At 39.2% G+C, this 20,324-nt stretch overlaps 1 protein-coding gene across 10 annotated transcripts in view; it reads right to left on the bottom strand.

The window, feature by feature from the left end:
• The window catches only part of EYA1 (EYA transcriptional coactivator and phosphatase 1), a 157,991-nt gene that overhangs the window by 46,824 nt on the left and 90,843 nt on the right, over positions 1 to 20,324 (bottom strand). For 6 of the 10 annotated variants that reach the window (XM_009272652.2, XM_009272657.2, XM_009272656.2 and 3 more), the window contains 3 exons: positions 18,644 to 18,781; positions 12,038 to 12,120; positions 11,430 to 11,616 (listed from right to left, as the gene is read on the bottom strand). In XM_009272652.2, coding sequence (XP_009270927.1) covers positions 11,430 to 11,616; positions 12,038 to 12,120; positions 18,644 to 18,781 — 408 coding nt within the window. The remainder of the gene's footprint in view (positions 1 to 11,429; positions 11,617 to 12,037; positions 12,121 to 18,643; positions 18,782 to 20,324) is intronic. The other 4 variants (XM_009272659.2, XM_009272661.2, XM_009272658.2 and 1 more) reach the window with 1 other exon arrangement.

Raw genomic sequence — 20,324 nt, 5'->3', positions numbered from 1 at the left:
TTGAAAACTTTTCCAAATTGCTTGATTGCAGACACTTTACTTTTAGATGACTACATTCGAGCCAGATGAATAGAATTCCTTCTAAATATGGCATAAAATAGAATCCTTATTTTCCCAGGGTAAGTTCAATTAATAAGTTTTAAATATGCATCAACTATGAAGATGAAATTTATAGTATTCTTCAAAGGCCCACTCAACACTGAACTTTTCCAAGGAGTACCTTCAAGACAGGATACAATTCCTTAGCAACAGTATTGTATGCTAATTATTATGCTTCAGCAAAATTTATTTACAAAAATATTTACTGTTGTTGAACAGGTAGAAAAGAATGATGATTTACACATGTAAGAACAACAAAGTTTTCTTGAAAACATGCTAGGTGGAAGATGTTTTGCTATTCTTAACATCCATAGACTCAGTAACAGTGAAGTGCTTGAACATTAACAAAGCAGACACCCAGCGTAAATTATCTTTCCTAACTCATTTAACTAGAAGTACTATACTCCTCAGAAATGCAACAACACATTTTAAAATCTCTTTTCAAGACTTCCTTTCACAGTCTTAAGTTCACAGAGAAAAGACTTTTATTTTGACGGTTATCATTAATTTCTTTTTCCTAAAAAAACCTATTTTTGTGAAGGCGGCTGGAATTTTCAGCATACAATATATTTATCAATTTCACTTCTCAGTTAACACTATTCTTTAGAGTTCAGTAGATGTGGATATTTGTATCAATATTAATTTACTTTTTAATCAGCCTAGACCATGGCATTCCAGTTTGAACAGACAGGTATACTTCTCACACAAGTGATTCTTTCTCCTAAAAAAACATCCTGTTGAGGTCAGAGGTTAGATTAAGAAGGAGACTCTGGACATCTGTGTAACACCACATATTCACAATTACTCAAAATAATAATGGTTGCTTGTGCTGAATGAAAGGAAAAGGTCTTGAAGTTCTCATGCTCAGCCTTCAAATCTACACTTAATGGAAATTAGTATATATGATATATTTCACATTATACTTTTACCTAAGTATCTCAGGCTACATTAAACAAAGCAGAATAACAAGTTAAGATATAACTCAAGGTAAAACAAAGAATCTTCAAAAAAGACTCAACCTATACCTGAGAGTGATTCTGTGTATGTGCCAAACAACAAAAAATCATCCAGCCACATCAGTCTACGTAACTAAAGACAGACGTTTAAAAGTTGAAGATCACGTACATTCCAATAATATACATTTTTTCCTATGACAATGTACACTTCAGAATATTTATTTAAACTAATACTTCGAATGCTGATTGCTCTTTCACCTACTGTACTAAAATGTAAATAAGAAATCATAACTCAACTAGTACAAATTTTCCCAGCCTTTTAAACTTCAATGAGTTTATCTGCTATACATTATTTTTATTATTAAAATACTTAACAAAAAAAGAAAAAGAAAAGAAAGAAAACAATGCACAAATGCTTTGAAATAAATTATAACCCAGTAAAATAAACAGAACAGAATTTCTTCAACAGGTGTATTGGCCAATGATGTTCTAAATATGTGCTCTAAAATTCAGGTGTAATGGAAAATTGCATTTCCTATCGACTAATTGAAATCAGAGTTGCTCTTGGTGTCTGACAGTATTTTTAGGAGTTTGGCTTTAGATCCCAGTTTTTTAAATTCTTCTCACAGACGTGATACACCTAAAAAATTTAAGTATTAAACTTGGGTAGTAATAATACTACTAAATAAAATAGGGAACAGATAGCATGGAAAAAGTATAAACAAAACTTCATGACAAATAAAACGAAGTAAACCTAAAAGAGTGAGCACACAGAGCAGAGCGTGGGGTGGGCGGGAAAGAACATCTGTTTGTAAGAGCCGTCCAGCTTTCCATTTTTGCAAACACCTTCATTTAAGTATACTGCATTCAAAATTTCAAACACAGGGCTGCAAATTTGGGTGGAAGCTCATTTCCATCTCCCCTTCTCAGGTGCAAGTCATCTGCCTGAATGGGCCAGACCCTCACCTGACAGAAAGACTCCCAACCCTACCTCTGGATCCCAAGGTTGGCTGGGCACACCTTAGCCCACCCTGCCTCGGGACCCCAAGGTTGGCTGGGCGCACCATAGCCCACCCTTCTGGGACCCGCTGCACCTGCATCATTCCCAAGACAGCTTTGCCTGTCTTGCTCTTACGGATCTCTCCAGGCAATCTACTCTGCTGCTTTAACAGCCATACCATTAAAAACAAAACATACAAGTTCAGCATTCATTACAGCAATTGAAGTCCCATCTGTGAAAGTGGGGAAAAAATTCTTCCCTTCATGGTATTTGCATGCATTTGAAGACTGTTCCCATATCCCCTTTGTTGTTAGGTTAACCCTTCCCTGATGATCCTCTTTTCTAGGCTTTGATTATTGCGCTCTCTTTTCTCTCCAAACTGGACACAGTAATCCAAATCAAAGTCGAGCAAAGCTTTACTTCCCATGTCCTGCAGGCTACCCTCCCCTGGACACCACTTGGCAGGGGACAATTTGCATTTTCTGCAGTATTTTCAATAAATGTTAGTTTCAGGATCCCTAGATCATCTTCCGAGGAAGAAGCGGCACCTAAGTGGTCGTTTCTCAAAGACCTGGCCAAATATCGCACATGAACTGAATACACAACATTGCTAATACCTGGAGCTTCTGAGCCTACTCAGGAGACCAGTCTGTTATGAACAGTGTGACAGATGGCAGTAACCAATGGGGGAAAACGTGACACAGTGTGTAAGAAACTTATTCCATGTATGTAAAAGGAAACCATAGCATGTACTCTTTGGATTAAGGCTGCTTGACAGGGCAGCCTCCATGTGCACGGCTGGGTTACCAGCTCACTGTCCAATGGTCACTTTCAGGTCCTCATAAGGAAACCCAATTAAAGAATCCAGTATCCAGCTGAGCCCTGAGCCTTGACAAGCCCAAGCCCTGACAAATTCTGGAGCAAGAAAAACAACAGCGGCTGGGGGTACTCGGTGTGCCACTAATATTTGGAGTACTGTGAGCGGTCCGCAGGGAAAGGTAGAGCTTGGAAGGAGCTGCCAACATTCCCCATCCCACATTTGTCCAGTTCATCATTCCTGCCTAAATGTATACCTCACACCTGCTCCTATTCAGATCACATCTCCATTTTTTGAGTTCTCATCCTGTCTCCAAAGAACCCACAGCCCCTCTCAGCATGGTGTCATCTACATATTTAATAGGCAAACACATTCTGTTCCGTCATCTAAATGATTAATGAAAATGCTGGGCCCAAGGCAGACACTGAGGAATGCTACTGTAGCTATCCTTCTATTTTAACAGCGAGCTCTCACTGACTTCTCTCTGGACATGGTTTCCTAAACAGCTTTATATCATTCTGCTGTAGTTTCTGCGAGGCTGCTTTAGAATAGTTTGCTTACAAGACTGTTAAGTGAAAAGACTTAACTGTCAGGGCAGCAAAAGCCTTGCTGAAGTCAAGCTATATAGCCACAAAACACGTTATTGTTATACCCATTATTCTACATTTGTTGGTAGGAGGAGGTTAATTTGTTCAACCTCAGCTAACTTCATAGTAACAGACATACTTTAATATTAGCCAAGGGAAATGATTGTTTCTGAAGCGTTGAATTTAATTTTATCCTGTTCCTGAGCATTGCAAACACAGGGAAGTGCAGGAGAAAACCCAGCCCTCCACAAAATCATGAGTAGAAAAGGGGGTGAGGATCAGCTCTCCACTGCCTGTCCCAATACTAAAGCAAGATCACCAAAGAAAGCTGGCAGCAGCCAGGTTAAACACAAGAAGGAGGAGTTCAGATAAAGAATCATAGGAATCATAGAATCATAGAATAATTTGGGTTGGAAGGGACTTTTAAAGATCATCTAGTCCAACCCCCCCCGCAATGAGCACGGACATCTTCAATTAGATCAGGTTGCTCAGAGCCCCGTCCAACCTGACCTGGAATGTTTCCAGGGATGGGGCATCCACCACCTCTCTGGGCAACCTGTGCCAGTGTTTCACCACCCTCAGCATAAAAAATTTCTTCCTTATATCTAGTCTGAGGAAAAAAAAAAAAAAGCTAGGAGATTTGTAGCACCTTTTCTCAAAAAATGCCAGGCTCCCAAAAGATTACAAGGGTTCAAGAGAAGCCTGGAGACACCCCGAGAGGATTTCAGGGGTGCTATGGCCATGTCTGCGCTAGCAGGTTGGGTCTGTGGGACCAAATAAGTGGTGGCAACGACCCCAGGCTCCACTGCCTGTTTCTGCGAGGTCATTTCATTGTAGGTCCAGCCTGATCTGGTGTCCTGAGCATCCTCAATAGGGGCTGGAGGAATTAGGAGCTGTCCTGGAGGACACCTTCCAGGTTAGTTTTGTCTGGAAGGACTCCAGCTGGGTGCTCTAGGACCGCTCTGCTGAGCCAAAGCTCTTCGCTTCAAAACAGACTCCTGCTCCAAATTAAAATGCTAATGTAGGCACACCCTAAACATACAAACAACAGCAGCTTTGGAAATCCCCTGAGATTAAAATATCTGGAAGCTGGAAAAGTGCTTAGGGCAAGTCTTAATACAAGCTTAGCCTGTCCTCGCTGCTCCCAGGGTGTCTGCTGATGGCCACTGCAGCAGGCAGGGTACGGGGCTGGTTGATCCATCGGTCTGGACCACTAAAGCCATTTCTGTGTGTTGCATACACCTTCACAAAATTATAATAATACTGTAACAGTTATTCTTCTGCATCCACTAACAGACACATGTAATTTTAGACCTCTCTGCACTCTGACACCAAATGTTACTGCTTGTTTCTGCTTCACACACTCTGCATTCCCTCTTCCAAACCTTGACCAAGTGTAATAGACCCAATCTTGACTTCTCTAGTCAGTAAGAAAAACATTTTTAACCCAGATTCTATAAATGTATACCTCCTTTTCCAACCTACACATAATTGTGAGAAATAAAATACGTTTTCATTCTGTTTTACCTAAAATATATGAACCCTACTGTAGCAGACCTTCCCCTGTACTACAAGGAACCATATTATTGCAACTTAACATAAAATATCATAAGCATATACTTCCCCGTTATATATCATCGTGGATGGTTTTGATGGTTTTGTCACACAGGACAATTTTCCATCATCTCATAAATGAGAATACTTTGATTACTTATGAATAGACAATACAGCCACAGAGATAGCAATTTCAACACTGCATTCTGTAATTCCTTTCTGTTTGTTACGGAAATCCCGCTAAGTAATTGCTGTATTTTCTTACTATTGATTTCAATGTACTATACAGCAATAGTATCAAATGACAAATTTGGGGAAAATGAGCTGTCCCAGAAATCCCAAAATCAAGCCTATCTCTAGGTAAGTCTGACTGGCAAGCGTGTGGGTAGAGCTCTTGCTGTTGACAAAGGCATTGCAAATTTCATCAGACTTCTTCCCTACTACACTGAAAGGGTATGCAAAAAGGAGTAAACGCACATTATCAAAGTAATCATATCTCATGTCACAATGTAAATCACATGGATGAGATGGGTCTAGGATAGCTACTACAGTCAAATGTCTCTGCAAATAGGTATGTACAAATATTTTCCACTTAGATTGTGCCCAGATTAATGGTTTCCCCCCAAATCTTATACTTAATTTCAAATAAAGACCTTAAATCCTCAGGCCAGTGTTATTTCAACTCCTGTATACCAAAATAAAAGTGTAAGATACAGATAGTTGTAATATGTCGGTCTCTTCTTACTTTTGCATACATAAAGCTGAACACAAAATTTCACTATACAAACTTCTTGCTTTACTGTTTACATAAAACTGGACCAGGATCAAACAATGCAGCAGAATCACACAGGTATTTGAGGATTATTTTTTTACTTATCTATTAAAAAAAAAAAATTAATACTACTATAGTAGTAAGTAAGAGTACTAAATAAGTATTGCAAGAAATACAATAATGCCTGCTGACAGGATCATAAAACGATGTCTTTAGTGTTGTTTTGACAAAATGTCAAAATCTTCTCCCTCTGAAAAACTGATCTAATGTTTGTCTATTGAGGACTACTAGCATACTATTATGAACTTGACAGAAACCCTCAATAATCTGTCAAAAATATTGGCAAATACTCAAATTTATTTCAAGACTTGGGTGACTTTTTGATTTAGGATTGTATATTCAAAATAATTACAAAATATAATATTGTGTATATTATGTAAACAAGTATACATTAGGTACGTATGACAACAACTATATTAACAAGCCCTGCAGTGGTCCGGAATTTTTTCTCCAACTTTCAATGTTGAAGAAAAAAAGATTAAGCAATCCCATAATGGTCAGGTAGTGCCTCTCTCTATTGTAGGCATTTCTTCCTTACTCATTATCTATGGTTTCAAACAATTTGAAATTATTGTTACTTTTAATCCTACTAAAAACAATGATGAACATCCTATTTATCTACTAAAAAATCTATTGAAAAGTGCCTCAAGTTCTTAGCCTCAACATATCTTGTGACAGTGAGTCAGGCTATATGTTGTTGAATGCAATGCAAAAGAGTTAAAATTTGTACATTGTTAACATAAAAACAGGAGAACAACCATTATCAGAAAAGCAAAACCAGTGCTGTACTTTGCCATTTATTATTGCATCCAGTCTCATTTCTGTTTTTACAGAATTTTCATTGTTTCCTTCCTATATAAATATATACTCTAGATTTACTCTTAATTTATATTTATGAAAAAGAGCAAACATCAGAACACCAGTAACGTACTGCCAATACGGCAGTATTCGTTTCCATACAGGTATTAGTGAAAAGTTGCCTATATAGTCTATTTGCTCTGTTTCACTTTCCTGTCTCTAATTTATTGTTAAGAAATATGATCAGGAGAAACTGTAAAAGTAGATTTCCCTTTTGCAATACTAAATGTGATACAGTGTTCAAGGAAAAAGAAGTTTAGTCTTTAAGAGCAAAATGGTGACCCGTGGCTGAGAACAATATTTGTTGGCTAGCACAGCCCTTGTGGGGTTTTTAATCTGCATTGTGAAGTATGTGAGTAATACGAAAAAAACCTTCCAGTAATATTTTAAACATACTTATTGCAGAAACCAAGAAAACTGAAAGAGATCAGATCTCAAGAACAATGCAAGTCTCTCTTGCGGGAACCTCTCTTTAATAAATTATAAATACAGCATCATATGAAACAGCAGGATAAATCCAGCTTTGCTGACTGCATTTCTAAACAAAAATTTGCACAAATCAAGAATTTTTTGTTACCAGCTGTGATGATGGAGTTGAAATATTGCAAGAGAAAATTATTAAAGCTTTAGAAAAAGTAGTCATTTCCTACACTAACTCTTAGAAATACGTTATGAATGTTCCTCTAATTATTTTAGAACAGCAGGGCAGGCATAATGGATTGGTGCAAAATTCCATCCATCCAGGATAAATTTCAACACTGGCCAACAGCAGGTGACTAGGTGAGAGAGCGTAAAAAGGACAGACATATACATAGTGCTAATTCACCCACTATCTCCGGTGATTTTTTGTGTCAAGAATTTCTTGAATTGAATTTGGTACCTGTGTAAATCCATTAATTTTCTAAGTTTGTCTAAGCAATGCATGAACTGGCATAAACTTTTTGCATCCACAACATCCTGCAGCAAGGAGCTGCACAGCTTACCTATATGCAACCTAAAGAAATACTTCCTTTTGTTCGCTCTGAACCCGCTTCAATGAATTTGAGTATAGGAAGGAAGAGTGAATTTTTGCTCACTAGTCTACTTTTATTATTTTTTATCATTTTAATTATTATTACTTCTCTTACATACTACAGCTCACATGAAAAATCAGCAACTCATGAACTCAGCTGTTCATACCTGGGATAATCTACTCATGTATGGATTGAAAGCTCATCCCAGAAGGAACCTAATACTCTGTTGTTATTCTGATGAAAAACATTTTATTCTGTAAAGCAAAAGTTAGAATTCTACAAGTGGGGAAAAAAACTGTGAAAATTCTTACTTTTGAACTGAAATAAAATTTTGAATGAAATCTGAAGCAAAGCACACATTAAAAATTTGAAATGTCATACTGAGATTTATTGTTTTATTTAATAATTTTCTGATTATGTCACTAGCAAAAATACAGCCTTCTGTTCACAAGAAAATAACATTAATTTGTATGTCTGATTTACGGAGACAGGGACTATCAACCTTTGTGCAGTCAAAAGGTTTTGTCATGACTGAGGTACAAGAAATTTTTCAGATCCACAAAGGAAAAAGAAGAAACACTGAGCATGGAAAATCTCAGGTTCTTCTGCAAGAATCCCTGGACGTCCTGGATTGCATGGCAAAAACTTGCATATTTAACTAGGAACTGTGGGAAACCATAAAAGGATTATTTTATATTTGGACAAGGAATTAAACATATTTTAAGTGAAATTATCTGAGCTTTCTGAGTCTGCAAAACTCTACTAAAAATGTCACAAGAGCACATAATTACTTTCTCGCTTTTCACATGTTTCTTACCAGACTCTTCTGTTTCACGTACTGGCCCAAATTCATAGGAACCACCTATGTCTGTCAAATTCTTCTGGTGCCTCTGTAAAGTCTGAAGACCGTTCTGTGCTTGTCCTGGCATAGTTCAGAACCGCACAGATTACATGTTTTTTTTAAATATAGAAGATGTCTAGGGATATCAATATTCAGTAAGAACAGCTGCAATTCAGCAGCTGGAGCCCGTCCTACTAAAGGGGTACAGTAGCCTAATGATGGCTCTGCACTGCTCTCCACCATCTCTCATATGCAGCATTCCAGTTGTGGTAGAGAATCAGCAGCCTAACTTGACCAGATTGGCAAAACAGCCTACAGAAACCTGACTTCATTGTAATTAAAATTTGGTTAGTTTGCTCCTTTGTTCTGTGTTTTTGACCCAGCTGTGAATTTCCTTCTCTCTAATATGCCTTTCACTTGTCCCCACTCCACCAGAACTCCCCTCCTCCATGCTGATCCCTCTTTTCTTTGACCCCAGCCTTGCTTTATCTTCCGAGCATACTGTGTATGAGCTCAACTGAGGCTCTGCAATAAGCTTCAGCAAGAAGAAAGTAAAATTTTACACTGTCCAAGGGGAAATGGCAAGCACAGCACTGGATTCACCGACTGGTCCTCACTTCCCTTCTACCAGGATTGAAGGTTTGTGAGGCAGCTAAATGTTCTCACCTAATTTTAACCTAGGAACCCAACACGGGTATATCAGCCACCTTAAACTGCTCTCACACCAGTGGAGAGGCTTTGGCACCTTAGGATTAAGACTGTAGTTAAACTGAACTCTACGTAGAGGTACTCATCTCTCTCCACTCAATACAGAAGGAGCCTAAATGGGCTTGATCCTAACTTAAATGCATAAAGACAAGTGCGTAAAGATAAATGGAGAAGTCTCGGTCTAGCCCTATACCTTCTGCCGACTGCAACCATGTTGGTGAAGGGGAACAGAAAGATGGCTTCCATTAGCACCTCCTAATAGAGAGTGGCCCACAGCAGGTACTTTCCTAAACGTGTCCCTGCCTGTGGTACAGGCAGCCAGCTCAAGATAACCCCATACCTACATTGACTTGTTATTTGCAAACCATTTGAAGGAACTTTTTCAGAATTGTTAAATCAGTAACAAATATTTCAGGAAAAGAGATGGTAGTCCCAGCAATACCAGAGGAGGTGTGCACATTACCAAGGAACATGCCTAAGGGAGCAGTGGTAGGGCACCCACGGATGTACAGCTTTCAATACATGAAAGCATAAACTGTAAGAGGGCTTAGGTGCAGGACCCATCCATGAGAAAGCCCACCAACTTCTTTCAAATTTTTAGACAAAACTTTCTTAACAGGAGTGTGGAAGATTTGAGCGAGAGAAGAAAAACTTCTTAAAAAGGAACTGATAGAAAAGTTCTGTCCAGGCTTATAGAGCACAGAAGACTATTTCAATAGGAAGACAGCCTTTAAGCCACTAAGTTTGAGCTTGGGAAAAATATACCTCCTCTCTCCGTATGTGTGTTTACTGTTGCTTTTAGGAAGTATCAACTACTTTAAAAAATATATGTAAACATTTTGCAAAAGATCAAGACCCAGATGATACAACGATTCAATTTTAGTATCTTGATAAAAGCTAAAACTTGATCACATCTGTTTTTTGGGGATAAGAGGAACTTACTGCTTCCAACTTAAAAAGAAAAGCAAAAAAAACCCACAAGAAAACAAAACCAAAAAAATAAAAACAAAGTGAAAAGCAGAGTAATTATGCAGACTCCAATATGCATCCATATATTCTAAAAGCCGCAGACTCCAATATGCATTCATATATTTAGAAAGATTCCTTTCTCAAATACATCGCACACACATGTGATCTCTTGTATATAATCACACACACGAGCTCTATTTTCTTCCCTACTTACTTTCAGCAAATGTATCAAAAGAGACAATACTGCATACATTTTCTTCAGGTACACACTCATGCAGAAAAGCAAGAGAGTCCTAGCAAATTATATTAAAGCTCACATTGCACATGCAAGATCAGTCCCATCAAGTATTTCAACAAAACTAAAAACAACCTCCCCCAACAAAACTCCAAAACAAAACCTCCTGATAACATTGCCAAATCATAGCTGCTTCTTACTGCATTACTGAGAAACACATCTGCAACCTTGGACTTTCTCTCTGACACATTTCAAACTTCTGCCATCTACTAACTACTGACATGCTTGAACTGTTAAAAAATGTATTTTTATTTTTTTTTAATAATGAGAAAAGTATTTTTCACCTCTCATTTCCAAAAACAGCTGGAGCAGTTTGGCATAAATGTTCAAAAAATATCTCAACTAGTAAAGGACTGCCAAATTCCAGCAAGATAGGTAAAACGACTGGGAAGAAGGACAAGCCACTGAAAATCTTTTCTTGAAATGGAAACACTTGTGCAATTTCAACTCCCCATTGCAAGCATTATTATGTTCTCCGAAAGTGAAAAACACAAAAGCTCTCTTTCAAGTGGACAGTTGGGCTATGGTCTGAAGGCCTCTCGATTTCAGTCTTACTCAGGAAAAATCAAAGGAGTTTATCTTAATGAAGACAGAGCTTAAAAGCATCAGGTTCTGGTTTAGTGTAAAGACCTTCCCATATCCTGCAATTTTTAACACAAGCATTTTACAAATAAATACAAACAACTTGTATTTCATACAAGCTTTAAACTTCTACTGATCCAGGTTTTTCTTTAGTCTATTTTCTGTTAGAATTTGTGCAAGAAGGGCCACAGGCTCAGCATTAAGAAATAATTAAAAAAAAAAAAAATCAACAACTACACACACACAAAAAATCCAATTCAACCCCCTTTCAACTTACAAAAACGTGCTTCATAGGGACCATAAAATCCATGTAATTACCTGCTGCAGGATCTGTAACCGCTTGACTGGTGATGCCAGATGGTGGTTCTTGAAGCTGGTATGTTGCATTTGTGGAGGGTGTCGTTGGGCTGGTGTTGCTGTTTGTCATGTAATGTGAAGGATATGGTGAGCTATTATAATACTGTGCATATTGGCCCTGGCCAAAACTGGGATAAGAGGGATATTCCTGCAAGAAAAAAAAGCAACTGAATAGTCCATCAAAGTTTTGCTACTTTTTAGTATAAATTCCAAAATATAACTACAAACACATGTCAGACTTTCAGCACGTATGCTTCCTGGACTGGATGCTGTCGGACCTAAAGCTGTGAAGCAGTAAAACGAAATCTAAATTACACATAATTTAGTATGTCTTCTCATACAAATAGTTTATTAGGCACACCACTGAAGATGCGTGAATAAGAACATCAAATCCAGACAATTAGTTCTACTATTGGAAGATGATGAAATGAAGAAAAACATTTATAAACAGTAGTTTAACTTGAAATGATGCAAATTTCAGTCAAAAAGCTATTTAAGGGTTACATTTTTTCAGTGGATGATAATTCTAAGTTTGCCAAAGTTTCCTTGACTCATATTTACAAATTTACCTGCTGTGAACTATTAAATCCAGTAGAATTTGTGAGTGAATTATTTCCTGCATATATTCCTGATGATGTTGTAAAACTGCTGCCTGAAATGAAATGAAACATTATGTGAATTACTAAAATACAGTATCGGAAAATAACTTCCATCATGTGATCATATCATAAGGATATGTCATATTTGTAATATTTCCCATATGTTGACTGATTTGGTTGTCATCAGCTCTATAACACATTAATATAGGGAAAGTGATAATTCATTGTCCCTACACTGTGTGTTTCATTATTGCAATAAAAACTTGAAATGTAGACAGAAATTTGGAGCCACCTCAGGTCTGACTGAATATTAGGCTATCACACCCCTCCAAATAATCCCCAGCGTTGTGGAAGTAACGAGGGTTTCTTCCCTTTCAGTTTTTGTTGAACAATAACTGCGAGCCTTGTCCCAAGAGATGCCATCTCCTCTCACTGAAGCCCACTGGCTCCGTTTCTCCTACCGCCTTAAAGAACTGGGTCCTCTCCCCTCCCTGAGCCTCAGCGCCCGAAGGAACAGCAAAAGCTGTAACTCTCTGCTCCGAACAGTTCAGCCCGACTGCGAAGCCATTAGGATTCGCTAATCGATCATAAATAGCCTTGGGCCACAAACATTTTTCTTTTTTGATAGAGTCTATGGGGCATGACACAAGGGAAAAAAAGTACCTCTCTGAGAAGGGAGACCCAAGATTGAATTTAGCCCAGAGACTGAATTACCGCCTTCACCTCCCTCCTCCCCTCACGAGCCACCAAAAATAGACAGATGGGGCTCTTGTTTAATACCTAACCTGAGAAGCTGTTCCACTAAAAGGGCAGCAACCCCCTTTCAGCTGTTTTGCCCTCTCTGGTTATAACCCAGGACTGACACAGCCACCAGCTGAGACATATGGGTGCACAGGGTGAAGCTACATAAGCCACCAGAAAGTCTGTAATGAGGCAACCTATTGAACTCGTCCAGCGGGAGAGCACCAGCCAGTGAGGAGCTCACATTAAAGCACGCAGGTTGTTTACAGCCTCCCTCGCCACCGAAACCTGCCTTAGTGCAAAGATATACCGAGACCTTGGGAGCAAAAGCTTTCAGGTGAGCAAAGGAGGCAAGGAGGGATGGAAATCAAGAGGGCACGAGGCGTACAGATGCACCAATCCTCTGATGTACCCGACGAACTCAATTAACCACCAAATCCTATGCAGCGGTTACTCATTGGGAAAAGTGACATTTCTTGCAATTCCAAGCAGCGGGGAATGCAGGCAGGGCTGCGTGCTTAGTACAACCCCTAAAGGGCATTTGTGAGCTATTTACTTTTTTTAAACCAAAAAAACACCCAAAACCCAATAGGTATCCTAGCTGTAAGAAGTCAGAAGGAAAAATATTTAAATGCTTTGATTGCAAAAGTTACTAAAAACGCGCACAGTTAAGCCTCAAAGTAGATGTGAAGTATGTCCAACAGCAGCGGGAGTAAAAGATGAAGCTTAAACTTAACATGTGATAATGACTGTAAACACTTCTCTTGTATTTGCTATTAGCACAAAAGCTTTGTGGTCGTTGATAGATGCTACTAATCCTGTGAACTAAAATCAGATTACTTCAGCAGAAGAGTTGACATCCAAGTTTAGCAGATAGTACAGATAAACAGTACTAATGAGAAAAACATGTTGTTTTAAATTTAATTTAAAATTGGAAAACAGATGTTATTTTTTATTATAACAAACCCCAGAGCCAAAATACAGCTGAAAAATATTTTAAATTGCAAAACTTTGAAATGCTATTTTATTTCTAAGAGTGCTTTGGCTGGAAGAATGTAAGGGCTGGAAGAATGTGAGTCACTGTGTCTTTTTATTTCTGTAGTTATTTCTGAGTGATGCAGTAATGCATTCAAACACAAGTTTTATGGGTGCATGGTTTGAACCATTCTGATAGGTATAAAAGGCCTCTCATAATTATAAGAAGAAAAAAAAAAAACCCAACAACTTTTTTTAATGAATATATTATCTTTCCACAGAAAGGTTGGCAAATAATTTGCAAGAGCAAATGAGGAAAGTAATTACACGCCAGCCAGCATCTCTCCCTCTCAGACAAAGACACACACATACTAACACGCAGATCTCTCTCTTTCATCTCATGGTCAGCGCTGGCTCCTATGGAGGAGGGGTAGGGGTCTCCTAGACCGTAACAAACATGAAGCAGGTTTCTCAGAAACAGCTCTGTGGGCCACCCAGAACTACTGGCCTAAAGTTGTTTTTAAAATACTCCAATTTTGCCATTTGTTTTTTAAATAATCGGCCACAGAACGGCATAGAGCTGCTGTTCCTGCCTTAGCTGAGCAAACACAAAAATAAGAATCTTTACAAAACGCGTGAGATTTACTGCCCCAAGTTCGCCCACTATGTAGCTTTAAAATGTGATAAAAGCTGTAAATTGCAGGTCAAAGGTCTATTTTGCAAAGAGCGGGGACCCACATTAAAGCTGAGAATCCCAGGCAGCGTCGGAAGACGGCCGGACCCTGCTGGGACCAGGGCGTGGGCTCCAGGCGCGGGGCTCGCCCCCGTGCCGCCGTGAGGTGCAGGATGCGGTCCTCCCCTGTGTATTTGCCACAGAAGTCCATTTGCTTTCCTAGCTCAGTCTCCTTGCCATGGGCTATGTCTATCATCAGGGTACAATGTATGTGGCAGAAGTTTAGTGCAGCTCTCCTGGGAAAGTCTAAGACGGCCAGATGGGCTATTTAAACTCAAGGTTTCTTCCGTTTGCTTACAGTGTTTAAAAATCCTTGGCAAACTCCCCCTTGTTGTCCTAGTAACTGCTTAGCCATCCAGCACAATATTTTTATACTGTATAATAATAACCGAATACCTTAACGTTTACTTTTGTATGGATGAATTCCCAATTGGTTAGTATATTCTCAAACATCACAGTCTTGGTAACTAAAACAATGCTGGTGCTCATCACAGGTCTAGTACCCTTCCAGTGGTAGGATACTCGGGTGCAGGGTAAAAGCCACGCTTTTATCACAGTCAAAGGATACTCAAGAAAACAGTTGCAAAGGGAGCTCTTTCTTTGGCGTTTCCCCCAGCCCTTCTCCACTCCATTTATCCTCACTGAGCAATCCTTATAACTCTGCCAATATAGGAACAACGGCCCATTCCCACAGCCATTAGTCATGTAAGTGGTCTTTCAACATCTATGAAGCAACTTATATGAAAAACAGCTTAAGGAACATACTTATTAAAGTAAGGGTGGCGGGGAGCGGGGAGATGGGGCAGCAGAACCGCCTAGGTCCTCTTTCCACCCTCTCCCCTCTGCACCCCCTGTAATAGGGATGATAAATTTGTAACAAAAAAAAAAAATCCAATTACCAGAATAACCTTAGCAAGGAGTCACAGGCAGCGATTTTCCTCATCATTTTCAAAAGTTGGCAGTCTCTCCCTCCGCTATTGTTCGGTGACTAATCACGCTGTAATTTTAGCAGGGTCAGGAAAAGCACTGGGTTTAATTGGCTGCACACGCACCATGAGGCAGCGCCTTTACGTTGCAGGGAGACATTCACCCCAGGGAGAGGAACCAGAATAACTCCAAAGCTTTCGAGCGCAAGGTAAGCCCAATCAGGGAGCACGAGCACAGCAACTGCAAGGCCGCTAGGAAATCCCCTTTACTACCGGCAAGAATGCCAGCAGGGCCCCGAGCACGCTGTCACGTAATGCTTGGTTGTGAAGTAGGTTGTGGGATCCATTATCTCCATTTAGCAGCTCAGCAGCCGCACACAGGAGATGAAGAACGGCTATTGCAGGCTATGACAAGGCTGAGGCTGCAGCGTGCCCATATACTGCTAGAGGGGAAAGGGAGAATAAACTCATTGCCCTCTCCGGAGGTTTCTGCACAAACAGCTGAACAGCAGCAGCACTATCCCCATCTTCTGTCAAGAGAATCAATTTTGTCCTTAAATAACAGTTGAAACTATGAATAGGTTCTCCTTCCAAAATTAAATGAGGAAAGGGAAACAAATGTTCCTGTTTACTTTTAACATCTGTTCAATCAAAAGGAAGAATTAAGTCAATTTAAAGTTGCTTCAAATTCAAAAGTTAGCCTAATGAAAACATTAAAAAGACATATATTCTCATGTATACTATAGATATATACTGTCACCATTTAACTGCAAGAAAGACCTGTTCAGCAATGTCATTCTTTTCTACTTAGCTTCTAACAACTCCACCAATATTTTCATTTGAAATATTCTCTCCTTATTTCCATTCTTATGGTCTGCAAGGTTTCTGTAGGAGACCAGTCCTTCCCTCATCCACACGCCCTGCTGTTCATGAGCACAACTAAAATGACATACACACCACGGGGACCTCCAGACTCTCCCACTCTGACCTGTGGCTCTTCCACCCAAGCCAGACTGTCAGCGATCTGCTGCCTTCCACGGGCAGGCAGCTCTCAGCCCAAGCACGGCACAGCTGGAGCAGAACCCAGGCTCAGACACACTCCTCCCTCAGCCCTGCAGACGATACTATCATGAAATCAATGCCTCTGACTCTCCTCTCGTTAGAGCTTCACAACTGGGTCATCTTTAACACATTTCTTTTGCAGAATATTTTTAAATCCTTGCCTTTCAATGTGTACAGCTGAAATGCTTTCCAAGATCTTACTGTTCCACCTCTTGACAACCACCACCCTTCCATGACCTTGACAATTCCGATCTTATACACATTTTGCATATCGCAGAAAACAAAGCAATACCCTTTATGACAGACCTCTGTGTAGTCCATTGACCGAGTCCTAGCTTTGCTCTACTAATGCCAGAATTCACTACTTTTAAAATTTTCCAACAAGCACTCTCTCACATTATCCCATGCTGCTCCCCCTTTCCTCCCTCCATCGAATGAGTTTCCCATAGACATCTGCAAAACTACTTCATTGTCCTCCCTAAAATCCCTTTCTATTGACATCCCTCTGCTCTGTATCTTACAAAAAACCCCACCTTTAGAGCTGTTAGATAACCAATATGGGGTGACGACTGTTTATTATGCCTAAACTGTGTCAGCTTTATTGTTATATTAGGCCCTAATAAGCCTGTGTGTTTTATTTTACCCTCCAACTTCTATGGGGACTATATTTTCATTTGGCTGTATAGGTTAGCACAACAGGATCCCGATACATGACTGAGGCACGAAGGCACTACTGCAATAGAAATTATAGGCAACACAGACATGATTTTTCAATAACTCTATTTCCTAGCGACCATGAATTATCAGTTCCTTAAAAGCTGGAATGTCGATCCAGGAGTTCCTCGTAGCTGCTGCTGGCAAGCATTTTGAGCTCTCTCCTACAGAGAGGTAGGGTTTTTTTCAGAGAGGGGTATGTGTGTTTGGTTTTTTTAGTGTGGCTATCTGCAGATAGCAAAACCAATAACTTGGTTATGGTTATATTTACTCTGATGAGTAGGAGATCACCACTATTCAGCATGTAGACAGAAGTTTGCATGCTACTCTTATACTATCTTCCTCTTACTTGTCAAAGCACACTACAAGTAAGCAATACTTCAGATGTCAGATGGTCGCTTCTGCCCTACGGAGCTACTCAACACACAGTTCAAAAGAGGATTTAAAAAAAAAACAAACCAAAAAACACCTCTCGTGTCTGAGCGAAGGACTGGATCAATATACCCTTAAAGCCGTGGAACGATAGCAAAACCTCATTCACTTGGTCTCTGAAAGCACTTCTGCTTCAAGACATTTCATGGAGCGTTTACATGATGGCGAAGAGTTTAAATAGAGCATGATAATAATAACGAGAGGTGCTAAACTTTTAAAAATTGTGGTCCAATTCTGTGAGTGGTCACTTATTTCAACAATTCTAAAATCTGCAACACACCTGATTTCAACTGTTAAATTCAGGGGTGAAAAGTCCTGCAGCAGACATCAACAATTAGCTATTTGTAGTAAACAAAGATTTTTTAAAATGTCCCTTAAAGTGGTGAAAATCCAGAATCGGGCACACTCAGTGACTTCCCAATACAGAAGGGAAAAAGAATTGGGAGAACAAGGTGGAAAGATATTAAGTAAACTAAACAGGCAAGTAAGGCTACAAAATATAATTGGTAATACTAGCCCACACATACAGCTTTTAAATAGACTTCAAAGAAACAGAGTTCAATCATTACTTAGCTACCTCCACAGCTGCAGTAGGTATTTTTATCTTCTTTTCCCTCCCCGAACACACTCAGGTGTCAAATTATATTTGGAACTTCCTAAATTCATAATCCTGACACGTTTTCCAGGACTCGCTTTGTCACATTCACTATTTGTTAAACTATTGCTATTTGGAGATACATTTTTACTGTAATAACACAACAACACTTCACTATTTAGAAATTAATGAAGCGCGGGATCTTCCAAACTGTTGAGAGCTGGCCCGTCACTGCTTTCAGCAAAGGCAATGATCATTTCAGCTCCAACTGCAATAACATCAGAGGTAAGTGCTGGAGCAAACGTTCATTTTTATCCTAGGAATGTAAAGAAATAAGGGGGAAAAAACCCCATAGCATTAACTACATCTAATTAATGGTAATATCTGTTTATACAGACCTTGCATCTGGTAGCTATAGGGAGCCTGTCCAGGTTGAGGTGTGCTAAAGCTGGCACCGTAGCTTAGAAATCCTGTCTGTCCAGGTGACTGTGACTGTGCCAATCCACCTTCTGTCTTGATGCCTGCCCACAATGCACCTAAATCAGTTAGTGACAGCAAATCTATTTGTTCATATTCAAACAGGGATGGAAAATAAAATCACTTGATTAACAGCATTTTTAACATATACCTACTATTGCATGCATGAGAGAACGAATATGGAGAGCATGCACAAATGAACAGAGTAAGGGCAGTCTAAAAGCACACATAAAACTGAAGTTCACCAGGGAGAGGTTAAATTCAAAACTGTGTTTCCAATAACTGCAAAAGAAATTTATACATGAACAGGAAGTTGCATTATTCCTTTTTTCCTTTCCTGCCAGGGGCTAACTTTTCCACATATTCATGACATTTCACAGAGGCAGATTAGCAACTTTATATGATTTTAATGAAGCATAGCATAGCCAAGCTCTCCTGCCATCTACCCATTAATGACATAACTGAGATTTGCATTGTATAATATTCTTACATGAAAATTACATGGCTCCGAGTGCAATGGCTTTCTAAGGAATTAGAAGTGGATAAAGAGAACTAGCAGCATTAAGTGTAACGATCATTTTCAAAGCTAATTAAACACTACAGGAGGCATTCAGTCTTTTAACAAATAAACACCTAATAGACAGGAACTATTCCTGAAGCAATCTCCCAAACTGGGAAAAACATAGCAGAGAGTCATTAATCTGCACTGACAGGGAAATCCATTACACATCACATTACCCTCTCATTTCCAAATTTAGTAATAAAAGAATCCGAAGTCCAATTAAATGAATGACTTGCCTCCCAACTTCAGTGATTCTTCCCCCAATTTGTAAGGCAACAAGCAAGTAAATATCAGCAAGTGAAACACTGAGGAAATGCACACAATCCAGCCTCTGTCTCTTAGTTTTAATTATAAGGCTGTCCCAACATGAACTACCATTTAAAAATAATTATAGCCAAAGCAATGGAAAAGTAATACAATACTTAAGTTTCACTGTGGCACTCAGTGATACCTCATTATTCAGAAACCACCGTTATTTGAACCAAATTAACTAAGTGTGAATTAGTAACATTCCTTTGAAAATGACTGTTAATCTAAGTCCATTTCCTGGTTGGTTTTAAAAAAAAAAAAAAAAAAAAATTCAACAATGTTTGAATTTAGGAGAGAGATAAGAAGTTACTGCATTTGCAAAACTTCAGTATCTCCCTATATACAAATGGCAGCATATTTTCTTCTGCCATTTAAATCATTATTTTTCAACTGCTGTCATTAATTACCCTTAATTCCTTCTGCCAGACCTGCTAACTGCCAGACTAACCCTGTTTGCTTGTTTTTCCCTCATGCTTACTTGCTTCTTCTGTTTCACATTACAATTAAACAATCACAATGACGAATCTGACACCTTGTTTCCAAGGGGAAACTCCTGCTATGGATGTTTTGGTATCAGTGATCCCTATTTGTTGTCTGTTTAAGGACTTCTGAAATGCTGATTAAATATTGCTTAGAGAAAGTTTAACTAAATCAAGCATTACATTTCTAGTCCAGCTTTAACGGCCTGATTCAACTCTCCATCTCAGACGAAGAGGGAGGAGACGATCAAA

This window comes from Aptenodytes forsteri, unplaced genomic scaffold, assembly GCF_000699145.1.
Source record: "Aptenodytes forsteri isolate BGI_AS27 unplaced genomic scaffold, ASM69914v1 Scaffold62, whole genome shotgun sequence".
Lineage (NCBI taxonomy): Eukaryota > Metazoa > Chordata > Aves > Sphenisciformes > Spheniscidae > Aptenodytes > Aptenodytes forsteri.
Note: the sequence above shows the minus strand (reverse complement) of the source record. Positions and strands in the feature narration are given on the sequence as shown.